We start from the raw sequence: 18,133 nt of genomic DNA on the forward strand, positions 1-18,133 counted from the left end.
TCTGCAGACAGTAGAGTTTTTTGCTTATGAATGGTAAAGTGGAGCTAATGCTGCAAAAGTAAACGCTTTACAATATTGGACTTTGGACACTCTCACACACAAACTCACAGAGATTTTTAGCGAAACTGTTTCTTTCTTTTTTTCAGAAAAAGAAAGAAAAAAGGGAAATGGCAGCAAAGTCACTTTTAATTTGTACTGGCCAATATAAATTAATTAAAAAATACCATTATTTGGAAAAGCAAAACCACAACCATCAATAAATAACAAGAAAATAAAAAACAGTAGGGACCTGGGTAGCTTAAGTGGTGAGAGAGTAGAAAAATATATTGAAAATTTGACATTACCCTTTGAAACTATATTTTCCTCTACTAAAATCCATCTCTTTTTGTTTTCTTGAATAAAGTCCATTGACTAGCCTCTAACTAATTCATTAGTATAATATTTTATAAGTACGTAAATTAATTTAAATGTAGGTAAATTAGTATAATATTTGTATGTAGGTAATTACATGATTCAAAATGCAGGTAAATTAGTATAATATTTTATAAGTAGATAAATTAATTTGTATGTAGATAATTACATGATTCAAACCAATTTTTTTTCTGTACAAGATATGTCTTTTTTTTTTTTTTTTTTTAATTTGGTAAATTAATTTAAATATATTGCTAATATATATGATACAAGAAAGGTAAAATATCCATATGGATTTAATTGCTCATCATAATTAGGATGAGTAATAACATTTATTGACCAAATTAGGATTTTGTGGCACAAGTTGTAAATGTATTGTAATAGTTGGTTATACATTTGTCTACGTGGCAGTCTATTTGAAATTTGGATTTTATTTGAATGTTTAAATTTAGATGAGTTTTTATTTGGAAAATAGAAGTTTCAAGGATCTATATCTAAATGATCCAAAAATATATTACAGTGAAATACGTTATACAAATACTACGGTATGTATGAGGAAGAAGTTGTAGTGTTGTAAGATCCATGGCATGACGCTTCAGTTTGTCCTCCTTCTTCAGAGACAGTAACATTAATATCAGAGAACAACATTGAAAGTGATCTTGGAAGAGGAAAATAGGTGGCAACCGGCATCTTTGACGGGAGAATGGGCAACGGAACCTCGAAGGTGAACATTTGCATCACTTGTTGCATTGAAGGCCTCATACTGTAATCTGGATGAGCACACCATAGCCCTACAATCATCAAGCACTCTACTTGTTTCTTATCGAAAACTCCACCAAGTTTTGGATCAGCTGCTTCAATAACTTTATCTTCTCCATAGAGATCCCAAACCCATTTCACCATGTTAACTCGAGTGTGATCAATGGGTTTCCGCCCGCACGCAATCTCCAACGCAACAATTCCGAAGCTATACACATCCGACTCCTTGCTAGCCTTTCCGGAGATAATGTATTCAGGAGCCATGTATCCCATGGTTCCAGCTAAAGCCGTTGTTTGTGGTTCCTTTCCATGGTCTACAAGTCGTGCTAACCCAAAATCTCCAAGTTTCGCGTTGAAATTCGAATCCAACATAACGTTGCTGGATTTAATGTCCCTATGCAGCACACATTGCTCCCATTCTTGATGAAGATATTGCAACCCAGCTGCCACGCCTTGAGCAATTTTGTATCTTACCTCCCAATTCAAGAAGCTTGTTTCCTTGAACAAATGAGAATCTAAGCTTCCATTGGACATGAACTCGTACACAAGTAGCAGTTTTTTTTCGTGGCACCAACCGATGAGTTGAACCAAATTCCGATGCCTAAGTCGACCAATGATCCTCACTTCTGCCGCGTACTCCTTCAATCCTTGTTTTGACGCTCTCGATATCCTCTTAACCGCAACAAATGAGTTCAAGTCTTGTATGAAGCCTTTGTAAACACCACCGAACCCTCCCTCTCCTAGCTTTTCTTCCTTGGAAAAATCACTCGTGGCGTGAGCCAATTCACTATATGAAAACTTCCTTGGGCCAGAGGTTATGATCCCCTTTTCAAAATCATCGTCCATGATCAAGTCAAGACCAGAAGGATATTCACAATCACTACTAATTTCTTCTCTCTCTCTCTTCTTCCGCAAGATCTTGGACCAAAGCAACTGTAATCCACAAACCAAGATAATTAGAGACCCACCAATACCCATCCCAACCGCCATGCGGCCATTTCTTGATGACTTGGTGGTGCTCTTGTGATGTGCATCATCAAGCAGTGAAGTTGAATTAAAACTCCATGAGTTGATTTTGTGCGTAGCATAGCAACGACCCGTTTCACCGGTGAACCCTACAACGACCAAATCGGGCAAGTAACGAGTCAGATCAACCGTGTAATTGAGATAGCTCATCACTTGGACGCCATTTGCATTACAAGTAGTGAAGGCAACGCTAAGATTTTTTGATTTGGAATCATAATTAATGAAAGCAATATTGATCCTTCCATTAACAATACTTCCATTCCAAGGCTTTGCAATCCTAGACATGACCGAGTTGACGTCGATACCAACATGATCGCCGACGGGGTCTTGAATGTCCGGCTGGTCGTTATAGTGGATATCAAACTCAACCGCCACATAAGGATACAGACTTGTGTTCACGGTGACCCCAAGTGGATGTACGGGAAGGCCCATACTGAGAGTGTGTTTCGCTAGTTTGCGGTTGAGTATGGAGGCGTTTGGCGCTATGAAGAAGGCGAAACCGTTGCCGTAGTTGGTTTCTTTTTGTGAGTCTATGACAAATGTGAAGTTTGTGGTGAAATCAGCGATCTTTCCTGTGGCGTTTTGGCGGAGGAGAAAGGGTTGGCTATAGGTGGCTCGACCAGCGCTGCGAGTCTTGTTGTCGTCCACAGCGCTTTTGGTGAGCCGGAGGAACCCGTCTGTGTAAGCATCTCCCTCTAGAGATATATTGGCCGTGAGGGGTGGAAAACTCGAGAAATTGAATGTTAACGGAGTTGCACTAGGGTTGAAGAGAAACAAGAGAAGAAGGAGGAGGAATATTTGAAGTTGTTTTTGCTTTGGTGAGAAATATAATTCACTGACAAATTCCATTTTTGTTATTTGAAGCTATTCAGTGATCAGCTTTGCTCGCAGAAATATTATTACACTCATCCAAAAACTTAGTGGATCCTATCCGTGCTGAAATCAAAATAAATACTTAGTGGAGCTACGGTAGCTTGGAATGCACTAGGTAGCCCTTTACTTTCTTTAATTCTACTTTTTGGACTAATTAAAAGTGCTGGTTGATTTTTGTTTGTCGAACGATAGATTTGTTTGATTATATATTAGATTAGGGAGTCGTCAAGTTTCAAACTCACGTTCACGTTGTGGTACAAGGGCAACACTCCTCTAGTAAAAGGTCACTTGTACTGGTTGTTTTACTATATAAAGATTAGCAGTACGAAAGTGCAAGTAGCTTTCTCATTTTGACAACAAAAAAAAGAAAAACAAAACTTCTACTCATGCCATGTGTATGGGACCAACACACAAAACTAATAAATTTGATAACTTTTTTTATTGACAAATTTTAATTTTAATTATGCCAACAAATTAAAGAGAGAAATAGTGGAATTAATTACTTTTGAGTATTGATAAAAAAAAATAATTACTTTTGAGTCCGAGCAAAATGAGAAGACAAGTTCAACTCAATTACTTGGAAAGTGGACATGAGTCAACAGCTCATGTTTGGTATTTAAGCAAAGAAGCCAAGTTCAACTCAATTACTTGCATGCGAATTTACACATACCATTCACATGCAATATTTTTTCTCAATGGATGACAGGCTACCGTTGATTGACATCATATGAATTTTACCAAGCATAATCTTGGTTCTGATTGCACGTAGGGTTACCGCTCTTTTTTTCTTTTTTTGGAAGAAAGGTAATATTATTACCAACAACATAATATAATTACAAAGGAAGAGTCCAATTACAATAAAAGCACAAAATAAGATATGGACCCCCAAAATAGAGCCCAGACAAAGATTTTGAGCCCACAAACTAAACAACAAACCTTAGTCCTGTTAGACCGCCGCCATTGAAGCATCTATGAGATCTCCCCGAAAACCTGATCTCCAAACAAACTACAAAGATCTAGCCAACCAACTTCACATAAGTGATGGAAAACATGACTACAACATCCTCCACAAAGCACCACACAACTCGGAACCACAACCACAAACCAAAGGAAGCTAGTGAGAGATGACCCACTAGCAGCAAGGTCATTGAAGGCCACAAAGCCACTGAAGAGAAATCCATGGGAGGTGGTGGTGTGAACATTCGAGCCGAAGCTCTATGCACTTCCCGGTAGAATTGCGTCAAAACGCGTTGACAGGTCGTGGCTACAAATCTGAAAATATATGGGTCGAGGAAAGCCGGAGCCAAAATGGAAGAGCGGGAAGAGGAAGGAAGAAAACCATGGAGGTGGAAGATGGGAGATAGACAAATCAGAGACGATTAGCGAAAAATGCAGGAAACTAACAACTGGAAAAGGAAAAGAAAGCACAGGGTGACGACAACCACCTCACATGCAGGTGAAAACAAACTCTCACAGAGAGGATAGAAGATCTCTCACGAAGGAGAGAAAAGTTCAATACCCTTCACACGTAGGGTTTTCATCTAGCTTTAGCGGTTTAGGGTTGGCAATCACATCCATGGCCCTTGTTTTGTCAAGTTGTATCACAAGTTTGCCACTTAGTAATACAGTTCGGTGGATTCTTCTTCACTTGTAAGAGAGATTTTATGTTTGATTCTTATCAAATGCGAATTTGAATTGCGTTATTGATAGTTTATTGTTGAGCTCAGCCCACTCTCTTAACTTTTTAGTGTAGATTGTTTGTTAAAACAAAAAAACTTGTATCACGGAATTTCACAAAGTAATTTGATAAATGTGAACTATAGCTTATGATATTTTTTTTTCTTTTTCAAATGCAATTGTTGAGTTTTCCTAAATTGTTTAGACGGTAAGGAAAATAGAAAATTAGAAAGCAAATGGTTCCCATAAGGTTTCTAGATGAAAACCATTACTTGTCCCTCGCACGTGTGGTTTCATGTTGACTCAGCCTCACTTGGTCCAACTTGAAGGCGCAGAAAGGTCTATAAAAAAATTAAGAAAATTTAAACAAAAGTAATTCGATGTTAATCAGAATTAGAATTAGAATTTAATATATATAAATTATTTAAATATAATATAATATCAAAACATAAAATAAACGATCGGAATCCAAGTATTCTCATATTACTTGGACGGTATGCTCGACCAAAAAAAACTTGGACGGTAACGTTTTTTAGTCTACTAATTTTGATGGTTTGACCTCCCCTCTTTGGGGACATGGATCATCCTCGGATATTTTTTGTAAGGATCTAGAGATTAATCAATTATGTTTGTTTATTGTACATCGTACGGTTATAAATTATTTTAAATTTTAAATTGAATATAAATAGTACTTAATAAAAATTAATCGTACGATATACGATAAACTGACATAATTAATTAATTCTCTAAATTTCAACAAAGAAGATCCGGAGATGATCTTATTCTCCTGTTTGGTACCACCAACTAACGGTGCCCGTCAACTTCTGCTCGCCTCCGTCTCTGTTTTGTATTTCGCACGCAAAGCATCAGCGAGACAAAAATGAAAAATGAAGTTGCTGAGTTTGTTAGAGGAACAGAGAGAAGAAGAAGCAAAACAGAGAGAGAAGGTCATGCAGAAAGAGCTCCATCGAGCCGCCGTGCGGGGCTCCGTCGACGTCCTCCTCGAACTCCTCACAGAAGACCCTCAAATCCTCAGTAAGCCCGCCCCATCTCTCTCCGACACCCCCTTACACGTCGCCTCGCTTCTGGGTCACTCTGCTTTCGCCAAAGAGTTACTGAGTCGGAATCCCGAACTCGCCGCCCAGTTAGATTCCCGCGGCTCTTCGCCTCTTCACCTGGCGGCGGCAAAAGGGTCGGTGGAGATAGTGAAACGTCTGGTGCTGGTCAACCCAGATCTGGTTTTGGTCTGGGATCGCGATGGGTTCACACCCCTGCATCTGGGTGTGATCAAGGGGCGAGCTGCGGTGGTGGCTGAGTTGGCCCGAGTCATACCGGCGGCGACTCGGGGTTTGACTCAGGGAGGCGAGAGTGGGCTGCACTTGTGTGTGAAGCATCACAGGCTGGAGGTGTTGAAGGTTTTGGTGGATTGTATTGGGAGAGGTGATGAGTTTGTGAATTGGAGGGATGGCGATGGCAACACAGTCTTACATGTTGCTGTGGCCAAGAAACAATTAGAGGTAATATTTCCTTAATTTTTGTGGAATAAAGTTTTGTCTTTTGAAATTAAAATTAGTTAATTCAGTGGGAATAATTAGACTTTTATCTGAAAGAAGAAAACTTCAAAATTTCAAGAATTCTATGAATATTAGTGAAGAAAAACTTCAATTCCATTTAACTCACATTGTAAGGAAGAACTTCCCTGTACCTGGAATGCTACGATGATGGAATTTAAAGCTAATCACGCAGTGCTGTGTGTTTGGCGTTGCGTGACTGAATTGGGATGCTACCGTAGCATCCCAAGCCAATCATGCGGTGTTGTTTTTGGAAATGCATGACTGAATTGGAATGCTACCACAGCATCCCAATCCATTTGTGCATGCTGTGGTTGGTAATGCGTGATTGGGTCGGAGTACTGTCGTAAAATCCCAAGTTAGTCATGCAAATTAACTTGTGTGTTTTGCAATGTTTCGCAATGCGTTTTTAGCCTGAGATATCATATTTTTTCATTCTCTATGAAAACTGTGGAAATTTTGTGCAGGTTATAAAATATTTGCTGACTAATACAAAGATAGATGTAAAGGCCCAGAATGCGAATGGTTTCACTGCATTGGACGTCTTATCTCATAGCACTAGAGATTTAAGAGACTTGGAAATCAAACAGTGCCTTCAGAAAGCTGCAGCTCCAGGAATCAACAAGTCACGATCCGTTGCGTACGAGCCGGAAATGGATTCAGTTCGAGTATCCAACTCGATCTCAATGCAGCCGCTAATGTCGAAGAGAATGAGTATAAAGGAAATAGTTAAGAAGAAGGACATTGATTGGTTGGGAAGGAAACGAAGCTCGTTAATGGTTGTGACTTCCCTAATTGCGACAGTGGCATTTCAAGCTGCATTATCCCCGCCAGGCGGTGTATGGCAGGATGACTATTTCGAATACTCCAATGGCACCGCTGTGGAGCGTCCGCACACAGCGGGGCAGTCAGTGATGGCAAATACAGAGCCCCGTAATTATGGACAGTTCATGATCTTCAACACCATTGCTTTCCTTGCATCATTGAGCATAATTCTACTGCTGGTGAGCGGATTGCCTATGAGGCGGAAGAGATTGATGTGGCTTCAGATGGTGATCATGTGGATTGCAATAACGGCACTAACGGGTACTTATTTTATCGGATTAATCATCATGACACCGAATAAGAGAAGGGGTAGCTATCTGTATCATGTGACACAAGTTTCTGTGCTGATATGGCTGGCGTTGATGGGGATCGTGTTTATTGGTAACGTGATTCGGGTAATCATATGGCTTCTTAGAAAGTATGGATACATGGAGCAGAAAGAAACAGATGATTCACTCTACGTAGACGACGAAGACAATGACGAAATTTGAAGACGAAGATTGTACTGATAAATTTTGAGTTGCTGCTCTTCTGGTTGCAATGGGATGTTCTTGTTTCGTTTTGCTTTGCAGCCTCTAGAACTCTTGCATGTTCTCTGTAATTCCTTAATCACTCTATAAATACATCGATCTGATCCTCCATTTTCCACACTAATAAATTCTCTGCTAATCTCACACAATTTGCGTTAACATGGATTTGAGAAACGCGGGAAACAATTTCTTCACAATCTTGGAAGACATGCTGGACTTGGCCGATCAAGAGCCCGAAAAGTCCCGAAACGCCAAGAACCCGTCTCGGGCATATGTCCAAGACGCGAAGGCAATGGCGGCCACTCCGGCGGACGTCGTGGAGTATCCAAACTCGCACGCGTTTGTGGTAGACATGCCCGGAATCAAAGCCAATGAAATTAGAGGAGAAGACAACGTTTTGGTGGTGAGCGGGGAGAGAAGGCGAGAAAAAGAGGAGAGGGTGGGGAAGTTTATGAGGAAGTTTGTGCCGCCGGAGAATGTGAATTTGGAGACGATTTCGGTGGTGGCTCAAGGCGGCGTGCTGACAGTGAGGGTGGAGAAGCTGCCTCCGGCAGAGCCCAAGAGGGCCAAGAGCAGGGCCGGTCCTGAGTTTTTTGGTGCCCAGTGCAAAAGTTCAAAATGTACCATTTTTTAATACGTAAACATATGTTTAAAAAAAATATTTAACGAGGATAATCACATGTATGTGTAAAAAAAATTCATCACTAATAGCATGCAAAATGGCTTCCAATTGCTGTCATGTATATGTAAAATTTTAATCACATCAACCAAATTATGATTCAAAACAGATGGATAATCACACATACAAACCTGCAAACGGCTTTTGACTTCATCATTAGTAAGCCCATCAACCTTCATTAACTCTCTAATTTGTTTTGGTGTAGCAGCTGCAAGAAAAAGAAAAGAAAAAAAAACCAATCACATAACGCATTAAACACACATCCAATACATCCCAATCCAATAAGATATTCATCCAATCATATAAAATATAGGTATTCATCAATTTACCCTTGAACTTGTAAGGATTAGCCAACACAAAGCAAAGAGTGGCCAACACAAATCTCCCTGTAAAACATTTCCAAAATCTTCACTGGTATCCATTTGCAAATCCACAAAGACAAGTAATGTTTCATATCAATCACATTGACAAACAAACTAAACAACCTCCTGAAAATTTTAAACCCAAAAAATGTACCAAATTTGATATTTATTAACATAATCAAAGCAACTAAACAAAAACCGAAATTGAAAGTAATAAAAATAGATTGGTACATTTTTTGGGATGGGGCTCCTTCAGCACAGATTGGGCATCTCTAACAAATTCCCCTAATAACAAGTAAAATCCTCAATTACAAGCATAAACCTCAATTACAAATTGGGTTCATAACAGAAGGGCAGTCTTGGGAGTTAAAGAACCGAGATGCTTCTCTAACAGAGAAGAATCTGGGGAGTACAAAGTGTGGGTGGAGAAAAGGAAGTAGATGGAATTAAAAATGGGAACGGAAAATTAGGGAAATAAATTCAAAAAGTGGATTGAGGGTTTGCAAAGTGAAGCATACCTGATTCCTGGGGGTCATCTTCGCAAAGTCATTGTGCGGCCCAGTTTCAATGAGAGAGAGAGAGAGAGAGAGAGAGAGAGATTGCAATGGCAAAAGGGTAGGGATTTATCAATTTTGCAGAGCTTGGGAGAAAAGAACAGACGGCAGGGTAGTGGGGCAAACAAAGTGGGGGTGGGGAATCCAAATCTGGGCCCCTTATGTTATTATTATTTTTTTTAATGCTCAAAATCTGGACCAAGGTGGTGGTCAAGAATGGAAAGGAAGACGCCAAGGTGGTGGTCAAGAGGGGCAAGGTGGAAGCCAAGGAGGGCAAGGAGAAGAAGGGAAAGCCGCGGAGCCGCTTGCTCTGATGGTCTGCACGATCAGTTTGTGATTGCTATCTAGTGGTGATGGTACCGTGGTACGTGTGTGTAAATAAAGTTGCATGCATTCATGCACGCATCGTTCCTTCTGGTTTTCTGTCTGTAATTTCGTATGCTTTGGTCATGTCTACCTCACTTGGTTTTTGCCTTTTGGGTTTTCACAAAAATAAGATAAAAGAAGGAAAGCTTGTATGCTTAGTGTCGTGTCGTTTAATATGTGGATCTATAATGTAATTTCAGTGTTTACATTTGAAATTATGCTATAGATCCACATAATGTGTTTATTATAGATCAACATATTACCACAGGTAATACGTATTACGTGCGGTATTGGTCGTGTTCATTATTTATACAGTTGGACTTGAATCAATTTTATCGCTTCAAAACAAAATTTAAAAAAAAAAAAAAAAAAAAAAAAGAATAAATGAACACCAAAAAAAGGAATAAATAGGTGTTCCATTGTTTATACAGCTGGAGTTGAATCAATTTTATTGCTTCAAAACAAAATAAAATAAGGAATTAAATAGATAAAAAACTACCTGCCCACCCTGAGAGGCAGTCCGACAAGTAGTCGATCCCGGCCTCCAACCCGACATCCATCCGTCTGTCGTCCCTCCCTTTCATTTCTTCTCATTATCGCATATCTGTTTGATAATGATTTTGTGGTCATATATGTGCATGGTTTTGTGGTCATGTGTTATTTGCGAATGATGAATGTTGCGTTCTGTCTCGCGCTCTTAATACGAGTATCATGAGTGAAACTATATATTAGTGAAATAAGTGTACTGGTTAAGCGTTGCAAATCAAGTGCTAGTGAAACTATACATATGCTACTTCTTTATGTCAAATAAAACTTAGAAATCTCTATCACCATTTTTCTTCGGCTACACATTGTTTTTCGGTTCTTATAAATTATAACATTAGTTTGTATAATAACATGTAGTGTTCAAACCCTTTTAGGTACATTGATAAATCTTTCCTAATTTAGAGTTGCCTTGCCTCGCTGGCTCACAATTAACTAAAGGACTGGTCATGGTGAATACAATTAGAGTGATCATTTTTACGCTATTTATGAAGGTTCACTCAACTTCTTATCCCCATATATATATTAGTAAAAGCCTATTTTATTAAACACCAACAAAAAACATACATCACACCAAAGGCCCAAAGACTACTTATCAACAAACAAAAGTAGGCCTAAAACACTAGAAAATACAAATGAGCCCAAAAACAGTTAGGCCTAAACTTAACATCAAGCATCTGAAACCAGAAGCTTCAACAGCTTTTCACAACTTTCTTCACCATTCCAGTGCCAATCAATCCATCTGATTCCTTGTCCACCGCTGAGCACTGCCTCAACAGACACCATATAAACCCCGATTTGCTACATGAGCATAACCATAAATTAGGGATAGTCGACAATTAAGCGAGAGAAGCCAACTATCAGTATGAACTCTTGGAAACCCACGAACGACACTGTTGAACTGACATACAACAAAGAGAAAGTAGTGGTGTTGGAAACACCCAAGTCGGTGGATACGCCAGAAGTCTACGCACGATCTTAGTAGGATGCATGGAAAAAGATCAGAGCAAGAAAAAGCCATGAAGAGTAATACCCTCAGATATAGAGGAATAGAATAGATCGGAGTAGAAATTTGGGAGACAAAGCAGTAGAAGCAAGGAAAACAAAAGAGAAAGAAAGTAAGAAGGAAACGGTAACTGATCCCCGACTGAAGCTAGGGCCGGTGTCACTGGGTTTTTTTTTTTGTTTGAACGCCTCACACAGAAAGTGAGAATAACTCTCAACTTGAGAGAAAAGCTCACCACGGGAAGAATTTTTTTCTTCTTATCTATATAATTTGAACATAGAAAAATATCACTAAAGTTTCTAACCTTAAAAAAACGAAAAATACCTTTGGGTGGCAATTAAATGTTTAGTATGTATTAGAATTGTAATTAGCATTCTAAAAATTTTATTTTGCACCTTCACAACGTAATTTTTCTAGTTATAAAAATTTTAGATTGCAAAATAAAATATTGGAGTGGCACCACCAACCATTCTCTTTATTATTTAGTACTATTTTCCAAATATCCCCTTTTTATTTCCCTAAAAATCTGTAGAATGACTAAAGAAGCCCTGCCTCTAGTAAAAGTTTTAAACCTTCCAAACCGTTCTAGACGCTCATAGAAGAATTAAACGGAACCTACTGGAACCCCCTGCTGCATTCCCCGTGTCTCCAGAACCTTCCTTTTTCCCTTCCCGCTAACCCACGTCCCCTCTCAACTCCTCCTATAAGTACGGATCCACCTTCCCTCCTCCTCCACAGCGACCAGAAGTTCCTACTCAAGGGTTCATAAAAGCCTGCTAATCAACTCTGAAAAGCGAAAATTCCACCCACCAAGAAGCGAAGAATGGATATCAGAATCCCCGGTTTTGATGCCCCACTCTTCTCCACACTGCAGCACATCATGGACGCCGCCGATGACGCTGAGAAGTCATTCAACGCCCCCACCCGGACCTACGTCCGCGACGCCAAGGCGATGGCCGCGACGCCAGCCGACGTCAAGGAGTACCCTAACTCCTACGTCTTCGTGGTGGACATGCCGGGGTTGAAGTCCGGAGACATAAAGGTCCAGGTGGAGGACGACAATGTACTTCTGATCAGCGGCGAGAGGAAGCGGGAGGAGGAGAAGGAAGGGGCTAAGTACGTGAGGATGGAGAGGAGGGTCAGCAAGTTCATGAGGAAGTTTGTGCTGCCGGAGAATGCGAATGTAAATGCGATTTCAGCTGTTTGCCAGGATGGGGTTCTGACTGTGACGGTTGAGAAGCTGCCGCCACCGGAGCCGAAGAAGCCGAAGACAATCGAGGTCAAGATTGGTTGAGACTGCAGAGAGCTGTTTCTGCGATTTGGGTTCTGAGAATAATCGTGCCTGGATTATAAAATGGTTTGCGGATAGATTTTGTGGCTTCGTTGTATTTTCTGAATGTGTTTACGTGTTTTATATGTGTTTTGGTGTTCTGAGCATGTTTGTTTTTTCAGATCAATGAAGCATATTATGTATTAATGCCTACTTCAATCTCTGTTAATCCTTCCCATTTCTGTTGGCGACTTTCACAAAATCCGCCAAAAGTGTGCATTGCGGAACAAATAACTCGAACAATTGAACTATCGGACAACAAATTACGCGAAAAATCGAATCATTGGACATCATAAGAGAACAGAATCGTAGCAAAAGTTGCTTAAACGAAAAGCTTTTGAAATAAAAGGAGTTAATGTTTTAGCAACAATGACATTGACTGTGAGTGTGGCTAGAATTATTACGCCACATCCGCTGCGCATGTGTCCACGTTTTAAATAGATTGAGATGAGGCACTGCATAATTTCTCTGCCTCTTTGAGGCTTCGGTGGCGTCTCTGCCGGTTCCATTAGGCGCCTCTTGTTGGGTGCTGGAGCTCCTGGAAAACAGAGCGATGAAGAAGCCTTCTTTGTCCTCCTTCGGATCGGTCCTAATCAAGCATTCGGCTGCAAGGCAAGATAACGGCAGCGACTGAGATGCCAATATCTTAACATTTTGTCACATTTTGTCAAGATTTAAGGATGCTACTTACCGCCCTCGATAACGGGGAGACCACGGCGGTGCCATTTCGGGAAGGGGGTTTCCAGTTGGAAATCATTGGATGCAGCAAGTGGTAGCACAGATTTAACGACATCTTCGTTTTCGACTTGGTTGACAGAGCATGTGCTGTAAACAACTCTCTCCACTTCTGGAACTGGCAAAAGCAGTACACATCAATTCATATGATTGAAATAAATCGGATTATTAACGAAATGAACAAAGCAAGCAGGAGATATTAGTATCTGAGCGACTACCGGATAGAAAGGATCGAGTTTTGGCTATGATTTTGGGATTCAGAAAACGTTTTTTTTTCCCCACATTTTAAGGTAAACAACTGATAGTAGAAACAAACTTACAAGATAAAGCATGAGCCAGAGCTTTTCTCTGAAAGGCGGCGAGCTTGTTAAGTCTTTCTGTGCTGGCAAAATCGGCACCCTGACCTACGTATTTTAAAAGAACATAGATGTTCGATCATTCGTAACTCTGCACAAGCAGACTAATGATCTGGGAACGTTAAATAAGCTTCCTTGCATATTGAATAAGAGTTACGCACATCTTGCGACTGCGTTTTTTTTTTTTTTTGTTGGTTGGATATACCGATAGAAATATCTAGTTGGGTAAAATTCAGCAATTACAAGAAGCTATCTAAAAGGCACCTGGAGCAGCAGATGGGAGCAAATGATCTAATCTTGCAGAAGCAGTCCCAGATCCAGAGCAGGAAGGATCTAAAAGAATGGCCCGGACCTGTAACATTGAATTTTGTTGTAAGCATGAAAGGAATGTATTTGAAACATTGTAAAATGCGAGTTCGCAACCAGGAGGAGAAAAGTAACGACGGTCTGGAAGTTAAGTCTTCTAACCTTGGAAAATTGAGGATCTTCAGGGTTTAAGTCTAAGAAATCTCCATGCACAACCTTAATATCTAAGCCCAAGTTAAGTCAAATGCCTTATTATAATAAGTTAATGCTACAATAGCACAAGATATGATCAGCGACCGGCATAATCTAAACGTTATAAACATAAACATAACGATGTATCATATTTCAGATTACTCGTTAGATTGCCGTAGTTCCACTACTTTCAAGGAAAAGAGAACAAACAGAAAGTAAACGGAAAGATGAAGGCAGAAGGATACTAGAAGCACCAGAAAGTCTGATAGTCTCTTTTAAACGTTTAACCCTGTCTTCATTCAGTTCACATGCTATTACTTTTCCCTCTCCTCTCATAAGAGCTGCAAGGTGCACAGTTTTGTTTCCAGGAGCCGAGCATGCATCAAGAACCTTCAAAGGAAATCATATTTAATTGGCGCAAACTGTTGTATAATCTTAAAACCAAAACTCAATACAACCAACGCAAAACATTAACCTAAAACTCAATACAACCGACGCAAAACATTAACCCAACTTAAGTTCATAATAATTAGCGATGTACAAACTTTACCGACCTCCCATCCTGGTTTCGGAGCAAGGGCTGCAGCCACCATAGAGCTTGCCTTTCCCTGTTAAAGAAATGGTTAAAACATAACTCATGCAGATAAAAGATAAATGGATCCTTCACGATTTAGACAATTTTCCACATCATCCTTCAACAAAATAAGAACAGAACATAAAGGCAACGTCAAGGTTGGTTGAAATTTTATGAGGAAAGTACTAATAACAATATTAGATAATTCTTACTTGCATAAAAATACTTCCATCCTTTATTAGAGGATGATCGTGAAGATCACTACCCGGTGGAAGAACCAACAAGTGAGGAACCAGGTCATCCTTTTGAACCTATGTAAGAAAAAAACTGTCTCAGTAACACAGCGAAGAAACTCCAGAAGACAAACGCAAAACAAAACACACAACACATTCTTTTCTCAATGTTCAAAATTGGTCTTTGCAACACATTCACTTGATATTAGGTTATCAGCAATTGCCAAACACCCAAGTTGCGGCTTTACATGTTTAATTCAGTAGAGATAGCCTAGTCTGATGTTTCACCCATTCCACCATAAGATTACCTCTAAATTTTGTAACGTGTGTTACACGACATACACTTGAACTTAATTACATTCTTACAAAACATTAATTACAAACTTTGAGGAAATACCTGAAATTGCTTCTTTAATTCAAGTAAGGCAGTGTCAACATCCATTTTCAGAGTATTTACTCGAACATGACGAGGTATTGAGATATCTGCAACACGAAAATGGTGTTAGAACGAAAGGTAACATCAGTCCGCATCCTAAAACGAAAGGTAACATCAGTCCGCATCCTAACAGTTTAAAATTTCCCTTAGATTCTATGAAATGAACATTGCAAAGCATTCTGTTTCTGCCAATTCCACTATAGTAGTATACAATTGAAGAGATGGAATAACAGTATGAAACTAAAAACACTGTAAAATCACACACACCGGGAATTTCATAAAGAGCTATCAAGTCTTCAACTTTCTTCACTTTTTTCTTCACCAAAAGCCGGGCCAGAGCGGACCGCAGAGCTTCTTGGCGACGCATGAGATACTTCTCCGCATCACCTATTGCGGATGAACTCACCTGTATAAAAATTTAATTCACATTTCACCTCAAAAATCGACCACTATCACAAAATTAGGGGCAGAAAATAAAATGCTGTTTCGAGTTCATAACGAATATTACCTGACCGAAAAGGATGTCGTAGGTGACTATGTAAACCAACTCATCTTGCTTCTGCAACATCATAATTAAGCAATTCAGTGCCTGAGAGTTCAAATTGCTTGTTATTATGAATAAAAAAGAAGACGTTTTGATACCTTCCACTTGCTATTCAGTACTTCGGCAGCATTCAAGACCTCTTGGATAATCTGAAGATCTGAAATAAGCAGGAAAATCAAATGTTATCGGCAGCCAAACAGAAAGTAAGCCAATAAAAAATAACTTCACTTTGCATTTCTGAATGCGGTGAGAGTTGTAAACTTACACTTTAGGGTTTGGCAAACCAAAGCGAAAGTGCCTTTCTTGTTCCTGACGGAGGGACTGTAAACGAGCGACTTGATGGTGCCGACGGACCGCTTCTTGGCGTCGCCTTGGAGGACGAGCTTCAATACCTTCGCAGCCTCTCTCCGGGAGAAGTAAGCCGACCTCTCCATGTTTAAACGACGCCGGTTTTCCGACTTATCGGCGGCTGCAGGCGGCGGGCCCGCTTTGTGCTTTAGGCGCGCCATCGCTCACGGTTAGAGCACACACAGAAAGGGGCGGCAGGAAACCACTGCATATGTAACCCTTCTGCAAACGACGTCGCTTGATTAGAAAGGTTAAACTTGTAGGGGCAATTTTGTAATAAAATTTATAGAATAGAGCTTAGTAGTCCTTTTACACACCCACGGACCAAAAATATGATATTTTTGAGAACTTTTCAGCCCGTCGGACACAGAGCGAAACTCTCACGTATCGTTATACAATTAGAGTTAAAAAAAAAAAAATTCAAGTGTTCGTCCAATTAGAAAAGATATTATTTTGTTTCACTGCATGTTAGGGCTTATTGAAATATCTCTTCAAAAATAGCCTTGCGGGACTTCAAGATGCGGAAAACCACTGATAGCGAAGGTTGTCGCTAATGAAGCAGAAGTCAATTTAATTCACATTAAGGTCAGTCATCGATGTCTCTATTAGATTTCTTTGTTAGTTGTGGTATTTTATTTAGTTTCTAGAAAAAATGTTGGCGAACTCATTACATTGCCTTGGCTTATGGTTTAGGCTTTAGGGTTAGGGTTTAGAGTTAGGTTAGGGTTTAGGGTTTAAGGTTTAGGGTTTAGGGATTACGGGTAAACATGAGTGTCTTGTCCTCCTGGGGTGTCTGATATTTCATAGTTTTCATGTAAGTAGTGTCCCTCAAATTGTAGCTTTTCTAATGTGTTTTTCCGCTCAATTATTGGCAGGTGGATGCTTTGACAACAAAGCGGGGCGACAACGAAGGGGGAGGGGTTAATGAGCGGCTAGTAAACCAGGTAATCTCGAACCGATTCATGCTCATCAAGACACGATGCACACGCTCGATCGTATATTGTTCATTTGTGGATAAAGTGAACTCACTCACCGTCTACAGTCACAGTTGCTTGTAGAGTTAGATGGTGGAAACGAGAGACGGGGTGTGTTTGTTTTCTCTGCCACTAACAGGTACAACCAATTGTTCGTACGTTTTCAGTTTCCATGATGCTGAATCAATGATTACCAATATGCAGTTTCTACAAATTGCTATATGTTTCGGCAGACCTGATATGTATCTTGCACTACCGGTTTGTCCATGAAAAATCTATTACTCTATGTATTAATCCTGCTAGTTAATAAGCTAGCTCTAAAAGAGAACCAGTTACCTAAAGATAGCCGAATCAGCGGATCTCCGTGGATTATAAAACAAACTCACTTTCAGCAAGACCAGCTTAAAATCGGACCGTCTGTAACAGTCAAGGTAGATAAGTTTATTCACACATGCTTAGTACCTACCCGTTAACAAACAATCGTTTCTTACTTTGATTCCCATAAAGCGGCTTATTCGATATAGTTTTTCATTGCTTGTCCGGAGCAGCAGACTAGGTTCTACTGGAATTTGGAGAGCGCCTCGAAGCACGAAGATGAAGCACAAATATGTCACACACACACGAGTTTGTTGCAGATGCCCACTGCAGAGCATAACGATAGCAGAAACTGTTGGAGAACAGGAGAAGGGCGAATTTTGTCGGGAACTCTGAAGTGTATACCTTTCTGTCCGCAGTCTATGATGCTGCAGGCTGCTTCCTCGAAAAAAAGGGTTGTGTTTGTTGGACTCGAGTGATTGGCTAGATAATTACTATTAGCGTTCTGAAAAAGTCGTTTTTCAACCATTATCTTCTCTTTTTGTTCTTTTTTTTTTTCTAAGAAAGATTGCATGTTTTTAATTTTTCATTTCGTGATTGGTTGCGCT

At 39.9% G+C, this 18,133-nt stretch overlaps 5 protein-coding genes and 1 long non-coding RNA gene across 6 annotated transcripts; 3 read left to right on the plus strand and 3 right to left on the minus strand.

The window, feature by feature from the left end:
• Positions 1-644: 644 nt before the first annotated feature.
• On the minus strand, positions 645-3,045 carry LOC103955457 (L-type lectin-domain containing receptor kinase IX.1-like). Its single transcript, XM_009367359.2, has one exon. The coding sequence runs from the start codon at positions 3,043-3,045 to the stop codon at positions 952-954; it is 2,094 nt and encodes a 697-aa protein (XP_009365634.1). The 3' UTR covers positions 645-951.
• A 1,805-nt stretch (positions 3,046-4,850) lies between these two features.
• Positions 4,851-10,202, minus strand: LOC125475099. Its single transcript, XR_007256426.1, has 4 exons — positions 9,232-10,202; positions 8,681-8,737; positions 8,483-8,559; positions 4,851-5,087 (listed from the first exon to the last, which is right to left on the minus strand). It is a non-coding gene; the product is annotated as an uncharacterized LOC125475099 (long non-coding RNA).
• Positions 5,512-7,783, plus strand: LOC103952511 (ankyrin repeat-containing protein BDA1). The gene is made up of 2 exons (XM_009364099.3): positions 5,512-6,263; positions 6,785-7,783. The coding sequence occupies exons 1-2, from the start codon at positions 5,634-5,636 to the stop codon at positions 7,631-7,633; spliced, it is 1,479 nt and encodes a 492-aa protein (XP_009362374.1). The 5' UTR covers positions 5,512-5,633; the 3' UTR covers positions 7,634-7,783.
• On the plus strand, positions 7,821-8,459 carry LOC103955448 (17.1 kDa class II heat shock protein-like). The gene has a single exon (XM_009367348.3). The coding sequence runs from the start codon at positions 7,833-7,835 to the stop codon at positions 8,304-8,306; it is 474 nt and encodes a 157-aa protein (XP_009365623.1). The 5' UTR covers positions 7,821-7,832; the 3' UTR covers positions 8,307-8,459.
• A 1,610-nt stretch (positions 10,203-11,812) lies between the features above and the next one.
• On the plus strand, positions 11,813-12,665 carry LOC103952522 (17.1 kDa class II heat shock protein-like). The gene has a single exon (XM_009364109.3). The coding sequence runs from the start codon at positions 12,006-12,008 to the stop codon at positions 12,474-12,476; it is 471 nt and encodes a 156-aa protein (XP_009362384.2). The 5' UTR covers positions 11,813-12,005; the 3' UTR covers positions 12,477-12,665.
• A 110-nt stretch (positions 12,666-12,775) lies between these two features.
• LOC103952530 (25S rRNA (cytosine-C(5))-methyltransferase NSUN5) lies at positions 12,776-16,454 on the minus strand. Its single transcript, XM_009364123.3, has 13 exons — positions 16,154-16,454; positions 15,987-16,045; positions 15,853-15,903; positions 15,612-15,750; positions 15,306-15,391; positions 14,888-14,986; positions 14,656-14,709; positions 14,347-14,491; positions 14,072-14,133; positions 13,868-13,955; positions 13,568-13,651; positions 13,204-13,365; positions 12,776-13,117 (listed from the first exon to the last, which is right to left on the minus strand). The coding sequence occupies exons 1-13, from the start codon at positions 16,395-16,397 to the stop codon at positions 12,873-12,875; spliced, it is 1,518 nt and encodes a 505-aa protein (XP_009362398.2). The 5' UTR covers positions 16,398-16,454; the 3' UTR covers positions 12,776-12,872.
• Between the last annotated feature and the right edge of the window lie 1,679 nt (positions 16,455-18,133).

The sequence above is a fragment of a genome, unplaced genomic scaffold, assembly GCF_019419815.1.
Source record: "Pyrus x bretschneideri cultivar Hongxiangsu unplaced genomic scaffold, Pyrus_bretschneideri_v1 Contig1, whole genome shotgun sequence".
In the NCBI taxonomy this organism is placed as follows: Eukaryota; Viridiplantae; Streptophyta; class Magnoliopsida; order Rosales; family Rosaceae; genus Pyrus; species Pyrus x bretschneideri.

Bases quoted from the DNA above. Each gene is read 5' to 3' on its own strand.
- LOC103955448 (XM_009367348.3), top strand. From the start codon at position 7,833: ATGGATTTGAGAAACGCGGGAAACAATTTCTTCACAATCTTGGAAGAC.
- LOC103955457 (XM_009367359.2), bottom strand. From the start codon at position 3,045: ATGGAATTTGTCAGTGAATTATATTTCTCACCAAAGCAAAAACAACTT.
- LOC103952511 (XM_009364099.3), top strand. From the start codon at position 5,634: ATGAAGTTGCTGAGTTTGTTAGAGGAACAGAGAGAAGAAGAAGCAAAA. The intron at 6,264-6,784 runs GTAATATTTCCT...AATTTTGTGCAG, and splicing joins TGGCCAAGAAACAATTAGAG to GTTATAAAATATTTGCTGAC.
- LOC103952530 (XM_009364123.3), bottom strand. From the start codon at position 16,397: ATGGCGCGCCTAAAGCACAAAGCGGGCCCGCCGCCTGCAGCCGCCGAT. The intron at 15,751-15,852 runs GTAATATTCGTT...ATTTTTATACAG, and splicing joins ACGACATCCTTTTCGGTCAG to GTGAGTTCATCCGCAATAGG. The intron at 13,118-13,203 runs GTAAGTAGCATC...CTTGCCTTGCAG, and splicing joins TCTCCCCGTTATCGAGGGCG to CCGAATGCTTGATTAGGACC.
- LOC103952522 (XM_009364109.3), top strand. From the start codon at position 12,006: ATGGATATCAGAATCCCCGGTTTTGATGCCCCACTCTTCTCCACACTG.